The sequence below is a fragment of the Jaculus jaculus genome, chromosome 1 (genome assembly GCF_020740685.1).
Source record: "Jaculus jaculus isolate mJacJac1 chromosome 1, mJacJac1.mat.Y.cur, whole genome shotgun sequence".
In the NCBI taxonomy this organism is placed as follows: Eukaryota; Metazoa; Chordata; class Mammalia; order Rodentia; family Dipodidae; genus Jaculus; species Jaculus jaculus.
In genome coordinates this window covers 41,891,595-41,909,726 of record NC_059102.1, presented here as the reverse complement: position 1 = coordinate 41,909,726, position 18,132 = coordinate 41,891,595, and the positions used below count along the sequence as shown (strand labels likewise).

The 18,132-nt window shown below is 43.6% G+C and overlaps 1 protein-coding gene across 1 annotated transcript; it reads left to right on the top strand.

The window, feature by feature from the left end:
- The first annotated feature begins 7,295 nt into the window (after positions 1–7,295).
- On the top strand, positions 7,296–18,132 carry Slc35g1 (solute carrier family 35 member G1). Its single transcript, XM_045141938.1, has 3 exons — positions 7,296–7,500; positions 12,288–12,468; positions 14,863–18,132. The coding sequence occupies exons 1-3, from the start codon at positions 7,296–7,298 to the stop codon at positions 15,599–15,601; spliced, it is 1,125 nt and encodes a 374-aa protein (XP_044997873.1). The 3' UTR covers positions 15,602–18,132.

Genomic DNA, 18,132 nt, shown 5'->3' with positions numbered 1-18,132 from the left:
CAAACCACACAGAACCACTGTCACAGTAAAGCTGGCTCAGTGTTGCCAGCACAGTGAGTCAAAGCACAATACCAGGTGGAGAAAACAGCTCTAATGAAGTGCTCTCAGAAGCCAAAGAACCTGGTCATTAGATGCTTTGCCTGAGTAGTAATGCAGAGAAGTCAAGGCCACTCACCTGGGTGTCGAACAGTCCTGGGATCCAATTCTATCTCTGCCCTTCCCCATTACTGTGACTTTGGCCAAGTTGTTCCTCATCTCTGAGCTTCACGTTCCTCATCTGTAATAAAAGGATGATAAAATGCATACTCAAGAGTGCATTTGCTATTGGGTGCTCTGCATGTATTATCTCATCCTCACAGCAGCTAGATACTGTTATTATTCTGTTTTATAGATGCAAAAGAAAAATGCTGAGAGAGAGAGAGAGAGAGATCAATTTGAGTAAAATCAAAGAACTGGTAAGTGGTGCAGCCAAAATGGAGCCATGGGTGGTCAGACTCCTGAGCCCTGCTTTTAGCACTTATGCTGAACTGCCTGGTAGACTTCACCTGAGGATTAAATGAACCGACACACCTAACAGTGTGTGACAAATCTGGGGTATTTCATAAATGTTAATTATTAAAACAAGAACTGAGTGGAATCCAGAAACCAAACCATAACAAATCTGAGGTTCTCATGAACTACATAGTATCATCTAGGTCTAAGTTGAAAGCTCAGGCTTACTAAAGTCTCAGGGAATCTATAAACAAAGAATGGAGGTTCCCCAGAGGTCAAGAATAATTAATATACACAGGAGTTACTTTTGTAGTGTGGGAACAGAGCAGAGGGGAGGAAAATGAGAACTGCAGAAATTGCCAACGTGGAGGAAGATTGCTGGCAAAGCCCACAGGGTGCCCCTCCCCCCATCAGCGACTCCAGGGGAGGCAGCCCTGTGACTTCAGAGCTGAGGACATGGAGATCAGATGAGTACCCTGGCAACCATCAAGAGCTTCCAGCCACACAGACCCAGCACCCTGACTCCCAAGCCAGTCTGTCAGACTATCAGAGAACAGAAAGCAAGAGCTAAATGGATACTTAGATGGAAAACATTGAAAAGCTTGGAAGGCTCTAGACCACATTTCCTTTCTACTCCTATTATTTCTTTCATAATCTTCCTCTCCTCTGTAATTATGACCCAGAACTGAAGGGAGATTAAGACTGGCACTAAGGAAAATGTATTGCAAGTCCCCAAAGAAATACAAATCCAGGTTAAGGACAACTTTTAGCTGCTTCTTTCAATTTCTCTCTCTCTCTCTCTCTCTCTCTCTCTCTCTCTCTCTCTCTCTCTCTCTCTCTGTGTGTGTGTGTGTTTGGTTTTTTGAGGTAAGGTCTCACTTTAGCCCAGGCTGACCTGGAATTCACTATGGAGTCTCAGGGTGGCCTCAAACTCAAGGCAATCCTCCTACCTCTACCTCCCAAGTGTTGGGATTAAAGGTGTGCACCACCACGCCTGGCTTTACTTTTGTTTTTTGAGATAGAGTTTCCTAATGTAATCCAGGCTGCTCTTAATCTCCCCACCCTCTTGTCTCAGCCTCCCCAGAATGGCATGTAATGTGGAATACTATACTACATTGAGAGTTTGTTAGTTGTCTGCTGTACAACCTCAGAAGTTTTAAAATTAATTAATTAATTAATGTACTTATTTATTTAAGAGAGGGAGAAAGAGGCAGAGAGAGAGAATGGTCACACTAGGGCCTCTAGCCACTGCAAATAAACTCCAGTCACATGTGTCACCTTGTGCATCTGGCTTACATGGGTACTGGGGAATTGAATCTGGGTCTTTAGGCTTCTCAGGCAAGCACTTTAACCATTAAGTCATCTCTTCAGCCCTCAGAAGTTTTTTATTCCTGAGAATTTTTAACCTCTTAAAATTATTTTGGGGATGTAACACATATGGGTGTGAAACCCTGGTTCCATTCCTAGCACTACATAAAATTAGGCATTGTGGTACACATTTGTAATCCCAGGATTTGGAAGACAGAAGCAAGAGAATCATAGGTTCAAGGAAACCCTTGGTTCAATAGCAAAGCTAGCCTGGATTACATTAGACCCTGTCTCCAAAGTAAATTAATAAATTGAATAAAATGTACATTATCATTTTAACCCTTTTAAAAATATACACTTCACTAGCATTAGTGTGTTCATATTGTTATCCAGTATGTCTGTCCACAGAACTACTTTGTCCACCCAAACTGGAACTCTATGCCCATTGAATACCAATTCCCTGTTCCTCACCCTAACTCCTAGCAGCCACCATTTTATTTTCTATCTCTATGAACTTGATTATGCTAGGCCCCTCTACCAAGTAGATAATGTTGTCCCTTATGTTTTATTTCATTTGCATGATATCTTCAAGGCTTATCCATGCTGTATCTTGGGTTATAATTTATTTCCATCATAAGGCTGAATAATATTTCAGTGTATGGTATATGCCACATTTCATTTATGTATTTATTCATTAATATGCCACTAAATTGTATTCATATCTTGGCTTTGTGAATAATGCTTCTATGAATATAAGATTAAAAATATTTGGGCTGTAGAGATGGCTTAGCAGTTACAACACTTGTCTACAAAGCTTAAGGACTCGGGTTTGATTCCCTAGTATCCACATAAGCCATATGCACAAGGTGGTGCATGCATCTGGAGTTCATAAGTAGCTAGAGGCCTTGGTATACCCAACTTCATTTTCTCCCTCTCTCTCTGCCAGGCGTAGTGGAGCACGCCTTTAGTCCCAACACTTGGGAGACAGAGGTAGGAGGATTGCTGTGAGTTCGAGGCCACCCTGAGACTCCACAGTGAATTTCAGGTCAGCTTGGTCTAGGGCGAGACCCTACTTTGAAAAATCAAAAAAAAAAAAAAAAAGAAAGAAAAAGTTATTTTGAAACATGATCATATGTTCCACTGTATTGTTTTGTTTTGTTTTTTCCAAAGCATAAACATTAGGCTTCACTCTTTGGAACAAATTGCCATTTTCCAGGTCATGGATAAGAATCTACACTTTAGGAAAAAGGGGAGCAGTCTTTCAAATCAGTATTAAGATACTAGTATAGCCTGGCATAGTGCAGCATGCCTGGAATCCCATCTACCAAGAAGGCTGATGGGGGACAACTGCTTCAGTACATGAGCATTAGACCACCCTGGGCAATACAGTGAGACCCTGTCCCTCTTCCATCCAAAACCAAACAAAGACACCAGCCTGATATGCTTTGGGTGACTTACTAGAACAATATATTTCCTAATATAGACACACATCACTCTTGTGAACACCCTTGATGTGAAAGTGTAGTGGAGCAGGATTATAGCTCCTGCAGTTCCAAAGTCATTTGCTGCCCCAGAATGGGTGGATGGTAGACCTTTTGTTGTTGATGGGGTCAGGCAGAACCTACTTTTCCTCCACTTCATATTCCTTCTTGTCACTAGAGCTGTGGATACCACCCCCCCCCACACACACACACACACTCTGTTTACTGACATCACCCCAGAGCTCCTTTTCTCTCTGGAAGATTCTGGGCTGGGAGGACGATTCCTTCAGGCAAAGAACAGTTCTTATTGGAACACTGCAGAATTTGGCAGACAGAAGCACTGCTCTTTCACTTCTAGTCAGCAACCCTGTCTGCTATATCTCCTGGTGGAGGTCACCCCTTCCTCCGCCTCCTCTAGCTGGGATCAGAAGTTTATTTGGGCTGTAGTAGTGGGCGCAGAGATGGTTTCCAACCATCCATCACACTATAGGGGGAGGGATCCACTTCTCACCAGCTCAGTACATTTGTCACCAAAACCATGAAATAACACAGCTCAATAGTCCATGCCTGTCCTGATGGCACTGCAGCTCAGCCAGGTGCACACTATCAATTGCCGTTTACACCTCCATGACTTTTGTTTGTATGGTGTGGTGGTTTGATTCAGGTGTCCCCCATAAACTTAGGTGTTCTGAATGCTAGATTCCCAGCTGACGGAGATTTGGAAATTAACGCCACCTGGAGGGAGTGTATTGTTGGGGGCAGGCTTAGGGGTGTTATAGCCAGTTTTTCTATGCCTGTATTTGGCACACCTCTCTTGTTATTGCCCACCTAATGTTGGCCAAGGTATGATGTCCACCCTCTGCTCAGGCCATCATTTTCCTTTGCCATCGTGGAGCTTCTCCTCGCCAAAATAAACCTTTTTTCCCCAGAAGCTGCTCTTGGTTGGGTGACTTCTACCAGCAATGCAAACTTGACTGCAACATATGGCTAAGATAGGAGAATGAATATGATTAATACCATATACACACCAAGGCCAGCAGTGTGGTGGGGGGAGGAGAGAAAGTTAAAGGGAACAAACTGCAAGCCTGAAACCATCCCTTACTCATTCATCAACATCTGTGTGGTACCCATTTACTTCCCTTAAGCTTTTCGCTTTTTGAGGATGGTATTGTAAGTGGAATAGCCAGGGTACTTCTCCAACCATCACATTTCCTTCTTCCTGACCATACTAACTACATCTCCACATTTGCAGAGGGGACTCTTCAAACCCTCCCCACATCTAAATCCCAGAATGCAATTGTAAAACTGCACTTCTCTTTCTGGATGTGTGGAGAAGCTTCTTGGTTTTACTGCATAACCGTCCATTTAGATTTTTTTGCTGCACCCAACTGTTGGCTTTGTGAATAATGCATTTATGAAGTCAGAACATATAATACTTGCTCTGTTTCCTGCTTAGTGATAATTCCAGACTAGATGTGAAACAGCATTGCTTCCATATGCCCCATCAACAGGAATTCTTCTGGACTGAAGGGATTCCATTTTCTTTTTTTAAAACTTTTCTGATTTATTTACTAAGTTAGAGACAGAGAGAGGGTCAGAGAAAGAGAGAATAAGAAATGGGCATGCCAGGGACTCTAGCCATTGCAAATGAACTCCAGATGCATGTACCACCATGTGCATCTGGCTTACATGGGACCTTGAAAATCGAACCTGGGTCCTTAGGCTTTGTAGGCAAGTGCCTTAACTACCAAGCCATCTCTCCAGCCCGGGATTCCATTTTCTAGGGAGAACAAAAGTTCTGGTTCTGATCTATGATCTTCACCATCCCTTCCTGACATGTCCTCATGGAAACAACAACAAAAGCTCTTGTACATATATTTGTAAGCAGCCTTCAATTCCTTCTCAGACAAGGCAAAGGTATGCTCATCAAGTAATAATTCAGGTGATCACTTGTCCTGTAATGGGAGTTTGGGGGGGTTCCTTGCCAATACACCAATATGCTAGTGCACTAATAAACTGAAGGTACCCTAGACCCTTGTCTTGTGAATTTAAAGAATTAGAATCCATAGACCAGGGGGTAAGACTCAGATAGACTTTAGTAGATTAAGAGAAGGAAAGTCCAGAGAGCTCCTGCCATGTGGAAGGCAGGAGGGAGTAGAGAGCCCGCGTAGGAGTAGCAATCTCCCCATCTCAGCCCAGCCAGGCTGAGATGAAGGGGGGCTTACCAGAGCAGAAACCTAAAGGTTCCGGATAGAGGCTGGGTCCAAATGATAAGCATCTATTTATAATCTTATTGTGGTGGACTTTACCCTCAGGTTCAGGTGAGTTTGGGAAAGAGCTGATTGGTCTGGACTCAGGGATCTGGCTCAGGAAGAAGTGAGCAGAGAGGTCAAGTTTGAGCATAACCAATCACAATGCCAGGATCAGATTTAAACCTTAACTCTAGGAAAGGGAAATTTCTTTTTAGGGAGAGACTGAGGTTGTTTATGGAGAAACAGATCTAGGTAACTCCTTCAGTCAAGAGATAGGAAAAGAGACTATGTGGCAACTGCAAGGGCAGGCCCAAGGACATACCCGCTTTTTTACTTTTAGGACCTAGTCACCATAAACTGAGTCAGTCCCAGTTTGCTTTTAAGAGTTCCCCCTCATGATCTTAACATAAAGAAGGTTCTATTTGAGTATGTATCCTAGGTCCACCCGAGGTAAAATACTTATTGGTTTTCCATGCTCTTGCTCACATCCTTGCTTTCCATTTGCCTACTCTCTGCAAAGTAGGAAGACAGCATTTTGCCTCCATTCAGTGAAGAAGGTAATGGAGGCATTATGAGGTACAGTGATGAATGAGGTCTTGCAGTCAGGCCAGATACCTAGGACTCCTGACTTCAAGACCAATGCTGTTTTTTATTATGAACCCATATGTGCCAATGTGTATGCAGAGGTTAACCTCGCTTGCTTGTTTGGTCACTTGCTTGGGGACTGGACCTAGAACAGTTTAGAGAAGCTCATCATTGCTCAGAACCCAGGCAAGCCTTAAAGCAAGCAAAAGGCTGGGGAAAACAAAGGGAATGTAAACATAAAGAGCCAACACTGGGGAGGAATGGCTTAAACAGATTTTGAATTTTACCAAATCCACCAGATTGTTTGAATCTTACCTCTAATAATAAGTGGGGAGGGGTGGAAAGGGAGAGGAGGTGAGAGAGAGGATGAGAGAATATGAATGCATGCCTAGTACTGTAAAGAATACAGAGGTAGGCCGGGCGTGGTGGCGCACGCTTTTAATCCAGCACTTGGGAGGCAGAGGTAAGAGGATCACCTTGAGTTCGAGGCCACCCTGAGAGTACACAGTGAATTCCAGGTCAGCCTGAGCTAGAGTGAAACCCTACCTCAAAAAACAAACAAAAAAAAAAAAAATACAGAGGTTAAGTTCTGCCCCGTTTTAGAGACAGATTTTTTTTTCCTATGACAACTACTTAACTTTTCTGATTTTATAAGGCTTTTATTTATCTCCTTGGTCAAATAGAAATGAGAAAACACTTTTAATTCGCTGAAGAAGGGGGAAAAAAAAAGACACAATGCTATGTAGTCTCCAGGTATCCCACAGGTGCTGAACACAGAGCCACATCAATAAGTAAAAATAAACACACACACACACACACACACTTTCGCTCTCCCTCTCTGTCTCTCTGAAAGTCAGCAGAAGGCCACAGGACCCGTGGCGCCGGGGCACCTCCCATTCTGCAAAGACACAGGGAGGTCCAGTGTGCCTGTCTGTCGCGACCGCAGCCGAGCAAGCAGCCCAGGGACGGTCGCCGGGCAGCCGGAGCGCAGGGCGGAGGTGGCACCGCTGGGCGCCGCAGGCGAGGGCGGCAGAGGACGGGCGCCGGGTGCCCGGGCGGGGGCGAGGCGAGCGCGCGCGCATGCGCACGGGCCCGCGCGGCCGGAAGCGCTGGGCAGCCCCGCGGCTGCTGCCGGCGCCAGACGGCGCGCGGCTGCGGGCAGAGCGCGGGCCGCGACATGGGGCCGCAGAAGAGCGCGGCGGAGCCCGCCGGCGAGTCGGTGGAGCTGCGGGATCCCGAGCTGCCGCTGGCGGAGCCCGCGCCCCCCGACGACGACGACGACGGAGGGGAGCCCGCCGCGGACGCCGAGGCTCCGGGCGCCCCCGGCCGCGGCAGGTGCTGGCGGTGCCGAGGCTCGCCGTGCGGCGCGCGCGCGGAGCCGGGTGAGTGGCCGGCGGACCCCGCGCGGGGCGCCCCCGGGCGGCCTCTGGACTGCAGGGATGCCCTGCCTCCGTCCCCAGGCTGCCTGCGCCAGGGAAGACCCGCGAGCTCTCTGTCACCCCGGGGTGGGAGCTGCTGCCGAGCGCAAGGCCCCCTGCGCCCCTGAAGACCTGAGAAAGTTTCCGGGTGCTTGCAACCTTTTTGGGGGGTGGGGGTTAAGGTTGTCCCTGTAACGAATGCTGCGGACAGGAACTGGGAGTCAAATTGCAATGTGCTGTGCCCGCCAGAGGTCGAAGGCGAGAGGTCACCTGGCCCAGGTTAGGAGAAAGCTGACCCTGGAAACTCATCTCGTGGGCAGAGGAACCCCCGAAGAGAAGTGGGAAAGTGTGTGTTCCAGAGTCTTAGCACCTCTTGGAGAGGCGGAGTTGAGTGGGACCACTAATACTTACTCTTTGGTAGCAAAGACCTTTTGGCAACATGCACAAGGCATTCCTTCTTAGGAGCTCTCCATCCTGTCCTCAAAGCCAGGGACCCCTTGTGAAGAACACGATCTGTTCAGACCCTTCCTGACAAGCAGAGGGAGGTCCTGGGAGGTGAGAATGAGAACTCCGAGTTCTTAAGTTTGTTTTGGCCCAAGTGTGGCTGTGTTGGTGAGATACAGTGGAGCTGGAGGGTACTAGGGTAGGGATCTGTTTGGGATCCTGTCCATCGAAACGGTTTTCTAGAAGGAAGCATAGGGACCACTCCTTTGAGGACCAAGTTACACTTTTTGAATGTCTCAACCCCTGGGTCTCCCTCACCCCCACCCTAGTAAGGCCTGGGGTTTCTGTGCTTAGACCAGCTTAATTTTCCCTCCTTCTGGGTGTAGGGAGCAAAGCCTAAGGAAGATGATTCTCTCTCCATTTCTATCCTAAATGCTTTTGATCATTTCTGCATGGGCTGGTGCCTCCAGAAACCGCAGTTAGCCCCTGCTGGGCTCAAAAGATAGGTGCCCTTAGAAAAGGCCTGTGTGTCTCATCCTAAGGCTGAATGTCAGCCATTGCGGCTTAATGTTGAGTTAGTCCTTGCAGAGTATCCAGTTTTCCACTTGTGACTCTGTGACAGTGTGCAGTAGCACATGGCAAAACGGCACAGCTGTCTTAGTGCATCTGATAACCAACTTCAGAGAAAGTGTCTGACTCGGTCATTGTTATTCTGGGGGGAAAAAAAAGTCACAACCTACTTTAAAACCCTGCACTTTTATCACTGAACTTTAGGACAGTCTTGTTTTGGACAATTTTTGTTTTGTTTTGGTATTGGGGAGGGCAGGGTCTTAAGGTTTGGTTCCAAACTCAGGTTCCTCTTGCCTAAGCTTTCTGAGAGCTTCCATAACCAGCACTCAACAATGCCTGGCCTTGAGACACTAAGTGATTATCGTAACAAAGGTCATTTTCAAGTTCAGATTGGAACTGTTCATTAACATTCTTGGATGACCTTAGCGGTGTACATTTGTCCTAAAATACCTATTTGTGATCTCTCTCTTTTGACTTATTTGCTTCCTTCAACAACAGTGTAGAAGTTATCTTTGTCCTGTGCCTCACATCCTCCTGGCGGCAATGAACTTTTTGGTTCAACCTACTTTTCCTGTTCCAGATGTTCTGTTTCAGTAGTCTGGGTGGGCCTTTCGAAATTGAATTTTTTTTAATTTTAAATATTTTTTATTCATTTATTTGAGAGGGGGAGAGAGGAAGAGTCAGATCGGGAGAGAGAGGAAGAAGCAGATCGAGAGAGAGAGAGAGAGAGAGAGAGAGAGAGAGAGAGAGAGAGAGAGGGAGGAAGAGAATAGGCATTCTAGGACCCCAGCCACTGCAAAGAATGTGGGCCACCTTGTGCATCTGACTTACATAGGTCCTGGGGAATAGAACCTGGGTCCTTAGGCTTCACAGGCAAGTACCTTAACTACTAAGCCATCTCTCCAGCCCAGAAATTGAATTTTTAAGTTACTCAGGTAATTCAGATTTCCACCCAGCTTGGGAACCATTGGTTTAAAGCAGACCAGAGTAGCTGTGTGAATTTTCACTTTCCTTCAGGAAGTTTCCTGGTGACCACTTTATTGGAATTTTGACCTTTAAAACTTTCCTTGTGAGCTTGGCGTGGTGGCACACGCCTTTAATCTCAGCACTCGGGGAGGCAGAGGTAGGAGGATTGCTGTGAGTTCAAGGCCACCCTGAGACTACATATTTAATTCCAGGTCAGCCTGGACCAGAGTGAGACCCTATCTTGAAAAACGGAAAAAAAAAAAAAAAAAAACTTGTTTAGAGTTGTCACATGATCAGATATGCATACAGTGCAGTATGAACATGGGAATGCATTGCATGAGCAAATGGATTACCCTCTCCCCTGCTCATCATCCCTGAGCTCTTCCTTGCCCTCACAAATTATCAAGTGTAGCTACAAATTATCAAGTGTAGATAGACCCTCTGTCATCTGTCCTGTCCCAGTCAGGAATCACAGGACTTCACTGTTGATAGGCCATAAAAGAAAAATAAAGAGTGTATGTGTTTTAAAGGAAAAGGTCATTGGGACCAAAGGTACAGAAATATATTTTAAAAGAGTTAAAATATTACATTAAGTTGAAATTCCTGAAGAAAAAGTAATATGTTTAAGTTGGAGACGATCCTTGAATTAGTAGACCAGGAAGATGTTTTCATAGGACTTCTCATTCCGTTCTGTCTGAGGGTGGAGGTTCTGTGTGTGGGTTGGGTTTGTTTTAAGAAAACTTGTTTTGTTTGGACCTGAATTTCATAATTCCAGAAGCCAAACTCGAAGGCTCACCACAGCCAAGGCATGCATTCAGTGGTGCTTCACTGGGAAGTATTCAAAGTTTCCTCCTGGTGGCCTGAATGAGTGCGTGCAGCCTATTTCTGTAGTGTCTGAGCCTGTGGGCACAAGGCAGCAGGACTGTGTGGGGGGTTCCTGTACCTGCCCTGGAGTAACAGACCCCAGCTGTAGAGCAAGCTGTCCAGGAACAAGAAGGGGAAAGTCTCCCAGGAGCATGGTATCTTCCTACAAAGGTCAGGCTGGGTCTGAATAACTGTTTCATCATGCTTTGGTCATGATTGTAGTCACTGTTGGGCAAAGGTATCTAACTAAGGTGAGTATGTAGAAATATAGTGCCTGGTGTAATTATCAGAGTAGGGCATTATTAAACAAAATAGAATTATGCAATACTGTTCCATAGCTGAGTAACACTGTGAACAGTCCCAGATTGGAATGATAACCCTCATTTCCCAGTACATTGCCCATGTTCACATAGGCTCCGTCTCCACTCAACTCTTTTTTAAAAAAAAAATATTTTGTTATTTATATGACAGAGAAGAGAGAGAGAGAGAGAATGGGCATACCAGGGCCTTCAGCCACTGTAAAGGAACTTCAGACGCGTGCGCCCCCCTGTGCATCTGGCTAACGTGGGTCCTGGGGAATCAAACCTGAGTCCTTTGGCTTTGCAAGCAAACACCTTAACTGCTGAGCCATCCCTCCCACCCTCAACTCTTAAATGACATGAGACAGTTGTGTTTCTTTCTTATCCTCTTCTGCTTTTGAGTTAAGGTTATACTCTTGTGTGCAGTGCATGGCCTGTCTTCTCAGGAGGTCTCTGTCTGCTGCGCTTTGCCCTGTTGTTACTGACAGCGGATTGAGGTTGAAGCAGGCTCTGCCTCCATGGTAGGAATAACACCACAGGCAGATTCTAAACAAAAGATAATGACTCACAGATCAACAGTAATGGATTGAAAATTAATTTTTTTTTTTTTTTGAGGCAGGATCTTGCTCTATCCCTGGCTAACTTGCTAATAACTCTGTAGGCCAGACTGGACTTAAACTCACTGAGAGTCCCCCTATTTCCAGTGTTCAGATTATAGGTGTGAGCCACCACACCCAGCTTGGATTGAACTCTTGTTTTTTTGAGGTAGGGTCCCACTCTAGCCTAGGCTGACTTGGAACTCACTCTGTAGCCCAGGCTGGCCTAGACTTTCTGGCGATTCTCCTTTGTCAGCCTCCCAAGTGCTGGAAGTAAAGGTGGGCATTGAGTGCTGGATGGTATACTGGAAGCACGAGTTCCCTGGTTCAGATGAAGGCAGGAAGTAAAGACGTGTGATGCAAGATTAGCAGTTCATATCCAGCAGAGCACCAACACAGGTTATGTTGTTGCCAGCAGTATTAGACTCTTAAGTCTTTCTGTGAGGCTCTGGCACCTTCTTTCCTTCTCCACATATTTATTTAGGTCTTCCGCGTGCTAAGCATGAACAACATAGTGGAGGTCCCAGCCCTGGAGGAGTTCACCAGCTATGGGGAAGTCAGATAGACAACAGATGGCCAGATAACACTGCTGTGAACTGCTTTTTGGGAAGGAGGGTGTCTTCCTTTCCTAAAGCCAGCCTGTGCAGCATGGTAGGAGATGTTATTGCGAAGTGTGTTTCACTTCCATCTTGTCATGGGTTTCTTGACGATTTCCCTTGCCATCTTGGCAAGATTTCTACTTTGACTTGTCAAGTGAGGGATGATTCTCCAGTGAGCCAAAGGAAATCCATTTTAAAGGGTGGAACAGTGTTTTTGAGACACAGGTTTAAATTGTTGCCCTTGTCTGTGGCTTCTTCATAATGGACAGGGAAGACAGCCCCGGAGCATGCAGTGGATATGACATGTTTGGAGTCTATTAGCCTTGATATGGTTCATTTTTCTGAATTTCTAAGTGAGAGTGATGAAACGTGTACTTGGAAGCAAGGACTAACCAGCATTTCATCTTTTTCAGAAGCCAAGAAGAAAGCGCCCTGTCCTGGACTTGGCTTGTTTTACACACTGCTGTCTGCCTTCCTTTTCTCAGTGGCCTCTTTATTTGTTAAGAAAGTGCAAGACATCCATGCCGTAGAAATTAGTGCATTTCGATGTGTGTTCCAAATGCTAGTTATTATCCCTTGCCTAATATACAGAAAGTAAGTATTTCTTAACACAAAGTAGAAGATACTAGCAAATGTGTGCAAATATTTTGAACTGTCTCGTTTTCTCTACAGTAACGAATCTATCATAGGACTAATTTCTGTCCCACTTGCTTCTGATGAATGGCATGTCACAAAGTTCTAGTTGATTCTACCATAAGCATATACCACATGCACAACAAAAGAGAAGAAAGACATTTAGGTACTTACCACCTCCAGTTTTGTTTTTTTTTTTAAATTTAATTTATTAATTTTCTTTTCAGTAAATACAGGCAGTTTGGTACCATTATTTAGGCTCATCTGTGATCTACCCCTTCCCATTAGACCCTCCTTGTTAATGAAAATGGGTCGTGCATTGTGGAGTTAGCCCCCAGTTATTAGTATGATAAATGTCTCTGCAATCATGACCCAACATGTGACTCTGACATTCTTTCCGCCCCCTCTTCTGCAAAATTTCCCTGAGCCATGTTGGGTTCATTTTTGGTCTGCTTCAGTGCTGACCACCTCCAGTTTTGAAAACCCAGCCTTCTTTGGATAATTCCAGTTATCTTATCCCACTCCTTTCTTTCCTTTTGCATGACTAGTATTTAGAAGACAAAAAAGTAGATGAAAGGGAATCATAGTGTCTCCTAGTGCTGAAGGTTTCTTTTTTGTTGTTGTTTTGTTTTTCGAGGTAGGGTCTCACTCTAGCTCAGGCTGACCTGGAATTCACTATGGAGTCTCAGGGTGGCCTCAAACTCAGGGCAATCCTCCTACCTCTGCCTCCCGAATGCTGGGATTAAAGGCATGTGCCACCACGCCCAGCTCCAAAGGTTTCTTTAAGTGGAACAACCTGTTCCCTTGTTAGGATAGTCAGAGGATGGTGGCAGTTAAAGGTTAGGTGTTCCCTGGAAGGAGACAAGGCACAAGGTTTTTGACTTGCTGTCTGTTCAGTTTTCTCCCGTGTAAACTGGTGGAGGTAATACTCTTAAGTTTGTGCCCCAGAATGGGTTGCCAGGGTCAAATAGGAATTATTGTAGGTCCTGGTGCTTTCTGTAGAACATAACAATATGTAAGCACCATATTCACTGCTCACTACTCTTCCCTCTACCCTTTCTCCCTCTTGTTCCCTGTGGAATCTACCATTCTCCCTGGGGTTAAAATTATGCCTCCACCCCTACATTATAACCTAACTAAGCACACCACACCTCAGTGTACTTTGAACACGGGAGGAGACGTCAACTGGATCCCTTCTGCCTTTCTGGCTCTGTTTTTTGGGAAAGACCACTTAAACTTCAAATCAGATGCTTCACTTGCTTGCTGCCAAAGTCTCCTTATACCTGATAATATGACACAGATCCACTTAATATAGTCTCTCGATATCCCGAGAAACAGGATGAAAAGTAAAAGTTTGCTGTGGTTTATAATGTCAGAAATTTCTGTGTAAATGTGTACAAGCCACAGCACTTTAGGAAATGGTAAGACTTCAGAAATTCCTAAAGTTGTCAATAGAACACTGAGGCTAATATCACCATCATCTCCACTTTGGAATAAAAATATACTCAGGACACTAGACAGGATTTTCTTCAAATCCTTGGCCTTCATCTGTTTTGATACAGTTATGTTTCACTATCATGAAAGAATGATGGCTTTTCAACATATGGGCCAAAGATGACCTTGCTTTCATTTATGACTCCAGATATCCAGGGTGTCTATGGCTGCCCTGGTGAAGCCTGGCCCTAGCCCAGCTCAGCACATTGTACTTAACCAAAAATGTATGGAGTAGATTCTCAGCCAATATTTACTTGAAAAGATTTTACTTAGCAACAATTACTTACATCCAACTACTACATAGTTCAGTGTGTTTTAACTCCTCATGAGAAAGTGAAAAGTTATCTCACATTCATTAGCTAAAGTGAGTTTTAACAGTGCTTCAGGCTTTATAGAAAATCTCATGGGATTGAGAGTGCACACTAGTCAGGTTTCTTCATATGGTGACACTAATACTGAAATTTATTAAAATTTTTTATTATTTTTAAAAATTTTTTCATTAGAGAACTTGAGGTATATAAGGAAGGAAAATTATGTGAGTCTACCCATTAAGACATAATAGCTACAATTAATATCTAGTCTATCTCCCTTTATAAAGTATGTACATATATAGGGAAAATGATATCTATCCATATTTACTAACTTACGTTTTTTATGAAGTTCTTGTGTGCTGTTTTTGCTCATGCTTTGAACACTTTGAAATGTTATTACTCTCTTTAATTGTATAATCAGCTGTAGTCATGATGAACTATTCCCTGATTTTTTTATATTTAATACTTTGGAAATAATGCCTTTTAAACATTTTATTTAAAAATAAATGCCAAGTTCATTTAAAATGCATTTCTTCATTTAAATTTGCAGAACTGGGTTTTTAGGCCCAAAAGGTCAACGAGTTTTCCTCATTCTCAGAGGAGTCTTTGGTTCTACTGCCATGATCCTTATATATTATGCTTACCAGATGATGCCCCTCGCAGATGCCACAGTGATTGCGTTTAGCTGCCCAGTGTTTACGTCAATATTTGCTTGGATATTTCTCAAAGAAAAGTATAGCCTTTGGGATGCTTTCTTCACCTTGTTCGCAATCACTGGAGTGATCCTTATCGTGAAACCACCATTTTTGTTTGGTTCCGGCACTTCGGGGATGAACGAAGGCTATTCCGTACACCTTAAGGGAACGTTCGCAGCAATTGGACATGCCATGTTAGCTGCAATGACGCTAGTCATCCTAAGAAAAATGGGGAAGTCTGTGGACTACTTCCTGAGCATTTGGTATTATGTCATACTTGGCCTTCCTGAAAGCATCATTATCCTCTTTATCATAGGAGAGTGGAGTCTGCCCTACTGTGGCTTGGACAGGCTCTTTCTCATCCTCATTGGGCTGTTTGGTTTGGGGGGTCAGATACTTATCACAAAAGCACTTCAAGTAGAAAAAGCAGGACCTGTAGCCCTAATGAAGACAATGGATATAGTCTTCGCATTTATTTTTCAGATTGCTTTCTTTAACAGGGTGCCAACCTGGTGGACAGTGGGTGGTGCCCTCTGTGTAGTAGCCAGTAGTACCGGAGCAACCATTCGCAAATGGGTTCAGAGTTCCAAGTGAACGTCTTTCTGAAAGCTGCATACTTTTTCAAGTACACTATCACCCAACTCGGACCTAGCCCACACATGCATGCACACCCACACCTGGGACATCTGTTTTCTTCATAGATTGTATTTAATAAATTTCATAAAGTACCATTTTTGAATATGGTATGTCTTTAAGATTAGCTAGTCTGGTCTAGCACATTTTTTTTGGTAGCTTTTATTCTTGCTTTTTTTTTTTATTTGTATTGGTGAGGGGTGCTCATTTGAAGAAATATTACAGACATTTTTATGACTATAATTTTTTAAATATATTTTTGGCACAGATGGGATATGGATAGGGTAATTTTTAGATACTCAGTTAGCAGTGTAGAGCCTAAGAAACTTAATACTGATAATGCTTCTGCAATAGTACTATGTTGTTATTTCATTTGCAATATCATTCCACTCAGGGTGCCAAAGCTGGAATAGTGCAGGTGCCTACTTGCTGGGATTAATAGTGCAAATGAGTTGGCCTTATTTTTAAGGATTTTATTAATGACTGTCAATACTTTAAGTCCTGTTTGTGCCTTTTCATTTTAATGATGGAATATTTGTATGTAACCTTGAAAAGTCTTTAAGTTACCATTTATGGTCAGTAGCTTTCTCTTTCAGGTGACATTTGCAATTGTAGTTACTTTATCATTTTTTGAAGGGCAGGTTAAGAAAGGTTTATTTTAGTAAGGAAAGAAAAACAGAGAGCTTCCAGGTTAAAGGCATCCCTAGCAGGTAATCCCTCATTTTGTAAATTTAATTGTTCTCTGTTTTATTGAAACTGCACTATTTTTTTTTAACATTCCAAGATTTCAAATCTCTAAGTCTTAAGATAGAAATCTTGGCATGGCCAGTGTGCACATTTCTCTCCTGAGGTGTTTCCTCCTCACTTGAAATGTGATGAGTTTCTATAAATTCTCCTTGAATTTATAGTGTGATGCCAAATAAAATTTTCTCAGGATCTTATTAAGGTTGAACTATATGAAATTGCCCAGATTTTATCATTTTAATTTACAAAACTCATAGTTCCATAAGGTTCACCCTAATAGATACTCTCTTTACCCACTAAACCAGATACTTAGTGGACTTTGGACTGTATATTTTAAAACTAAGTTTTTAAAAGTACAGTTCTTCTGTTAGACTTTTTCCACTATGGAACTTACATGTAATAACGCTTGTGTTATATATTCAATGTAAAAACTTGTTAACCCATAGTTGATTGACTTTCATAGTTGCTTGCATGGAAAAATAAATCACCGATGAATGTAGTTTGTCAGCATGGTTTTGACCGTCAAACTGTATCATGACAGCAGTGGGAATTCAGACAACGCATTCTGTACCCAGAGTACCATCAGGCCAATGCCCTGCTGCAGAACAATGTGATGTCTAGGAAGTGTGGGAGGTTGGCCGGGATCTCAGGAACACATGCACATGACTCTGGTTCACAGGGCACCCTTTAGGGTGAGGCCATTACTAATGGCCTTCAACTCTTACTCAGTCTGACCCTGCATCTACCAGTATTTTAAACAGTAGAGTTGAAAGGCTATATCAACTCTTCCTACCTTCATAATTCAAGGAAAGGAACTTGGCTCCTGGGACTTAGGCTTTGTGAAGAAGAAATATTTTCTAATAGTTCCAGGGAGAACTTTGAGCTTACTGGATTTAAATAATGCTCCTCACATGATAAAACCCCAAATGAGCCGGGCGTGGTGGTGCACGCCTTTAATCCCAGCACTTGGGAGGCAGAGGTAGGAGGATTGCCGTGAGTTCGAGGCCACCCTGAGACTACATAGTTAATTCCAGGTCAGCCTGTACCAGAGTGAGACCCTACCTTGAAAAACAAAAAAAACAACAACAAAAAAAAAACCCAAATGAAAAAATTTATGGTGATTCATCCCAGTTACACTTTGAGCCGACTCATATTACTGGAATTTAGATTTGTAAAAGCACCATTCAGTAAGCATCTTGGACAATGACAGAATCAAGAGCATGTTAGAGCTCAAAAGTATCTTAATAGTGATCATCTTGTAGGAGCCATGCTCCACAGATGGCGAGGACAGGAAGGAGACCTTCACAAATGGGCTTTCCACGGCCTCCCGTCCCCCCCCTCCCCCCCCCCCGCCTTAGCTCCATGATACGTCAACCACTCCTGGAGCTACCTAAGGCGGATTAATTTTCCTGTTTTTTACCTTATGCAATAAATGAGACTCTAGGACCTTGAAGGTTAAATCCCTTTGGATCTATGTAGTAAAGACATGTTTATTTCAATAGTGGCTTAAGAGCTTGAATGTCACGACATGTGACTAATGTTGAAGACAGTGTTTCTTCTCCCAACTTTCACAGGGTATGTTTCTTAAACACTTACAATGTCCAAACTGTATACAAGACTATGTATTGTAACAATTATGGGTGTGTATATTTTGCAAAGATTGTAGTTACTATATCTTGAAAAGGGAAATATTTTCGTAAGTTGTTTTTATTTTATAAGCAGTAATAAAAACATACAAGAAAGCTGTA